This window comes from Sinocyclocheilus rhinocerous, unplaced genomic scaffold (genome assembly GCF_001515625.1).
Source record: "Sinocyclocheilus rhinocerous isolate Xijiao unplaced genomic scaffold, SAMN03320098_v1.1 scaffold3416, whole genome shotgun sequence".
Lineage (NCBI taxonomy): Eukaryota > Metazoa > Chordata > Actinopteri > Cypriniformes > Cyprinidae > Sinocyclocheilus > Sinocyclocheilus rhinocerous.
In genome coordinates, this window is record NW_015666262.1 from 125960 (window position 1) to 127654 (window position 1695).

Genomic DNA, 1695 nt, shown 5'->3' on the forward strand with positions numbered 1-1695 from the left:
GAATATTGGAGAAACTGCCAATTTCAGCTGTGAATATTCACAGAATCATATTAATGATCCCAAGATCATATTCAAAGAAGAAAAACACTCAATTGAGATGATTTACAGCAGATGGAAGAAGAAAGAAAGATTCAGTATTTCTGATGACAAACATAAACACATCTTCAGTGTGAGAATCACTGCTGTGACACCAGATGATGGAGGAGTTTATTTATGTGGAGTTTGGATCAACAGACAATCATACAGTTACTCCATTATTAACACTGTTCATCTACATATTATTAGTAAGTAGATACTATACTGTGCTAGACTGACTGGATTTATCACAGCACTAAAAACATAAATATAAAACATGTTGCTGACCTGTTGGTTAATTGCTTGTTCTTATTTGTAAGTTGATTTGAATAAAAACATCTGCTAAATGATTAAATGTCAATGTAAAGTAGAACAAACTCAAATCCAGTATAAAAGTTTCTACATTCTGTGTTTCCTGCAAAATTGATTAGAAGTAATATTTGCGATTGACAGCTAAAGTGGGCGTGTCTAGAGTGAGCGGCTCCTCAGGAGGTGGTTTGATGATCAAGTGTGAACATCCTCAATACAAAACCAACCCAAAATACATCTGTAAAGAATCAGACGGATGTTCAGAGAGGAAGAATCCAGGAGTTCAGGATGAATGGATGGAGAATGGAGATGTTTCTTTATATGACGACACCAGAGCAGGAGTCTTGATGGTGTTTTTTAGAGAGCTGAAAGCTGCAGATGCAGGAACATACAGGTGTGGAGTGAAAGTATCTGACTATACTGAGAGCTTCACTGAACTTCAGCTGCACCTCAAACACGGTGAGCAAACTCAGATACTTTATCTTGCATATAAATTATTTGTTCTAATTTTTTTAAACATTTTTAAAAAACATTTATAGATGCAAAATATCTACAGAGTGAGACTGAATTTGTGTATCTTGGTGGAGAAGTCAACATCACCTGTCAGATCCCAGAGAAACATGAAGTTCATTTCTGCAAAGAGGATAATAATCACACTTATAATCACATCTGCCAAACCATCAGCTCATCTAAAGTGACAGAAATGAATCCTTCATCTGAGAGAAATGAATTATTTTTTTTTTTAAGTTTGTTTACACACAGTTTGTTGATAAAAATGCTATTTATGATTTCTGCAATCCATAATTTAGTGTTGAGCAGTTGTTTGGTTTGATGGGTGTCGTTCAGTTCAGTTTGTGAATCATGAGACACTTTAAAGTTTCCGCTGCTGCTCATGTTGCTTCTTTCACATGTTTAAAATAGTTTGTCATGTCACTCACACTTCCAGAAGATACTGTAAAATTTCCACTCCACATATAGACACACAGCAGCTTTTAACAGTTAATAAAGACTCTTTAATAGCAGCTCTTAAAGCCGTTCAAATGACTGTTTCTCATCTTTCTGAATATTTAGATTTGTACATGCAAGACACATTTCTTGCTCTTTGTCATTTTTCTGATATAAGAGTTTTAAAATAGAATCATATAGTTTATTAATTGAAAAATAAACGTTTTATTTGCTACTATTTCTTTTTTATTGCTCTTCTTTCAAGTTGTAGAATCAGAGAATCAATTATTATTTACATTTTTTATATTATATTTGAATTGTCAAACATTGTCATTGCATGGCATTGACTCGAATTAACAGCTTCAA

The 1695-nt window shown here is 33.5% G+C and overlaps 1 protein-coding gene across 1 annotated transcript; it reads left to right on the plus strand.

Annotated features, from left to right (window-relative positions):
• Positions 1-4: 4 nt before the first annotated feature.
• LOC107732220 (uncharacterized) lies at positions 5-1199 on the plus strand (the record flags this gene model as incomplete). The annotated part of the gene is made up of 4 exons (XM_016543500.1): positions 5-284; positions 529-843; positions 924-1078; positions 1194-1199. Coding segments are annotated over 4 exons (756 nt in total), but the record flags the coding sequence as incomplete, so codon positions are not given.
• Between the last annotated feature and the right edge of the window lie 496 nt (positions 1200-1695).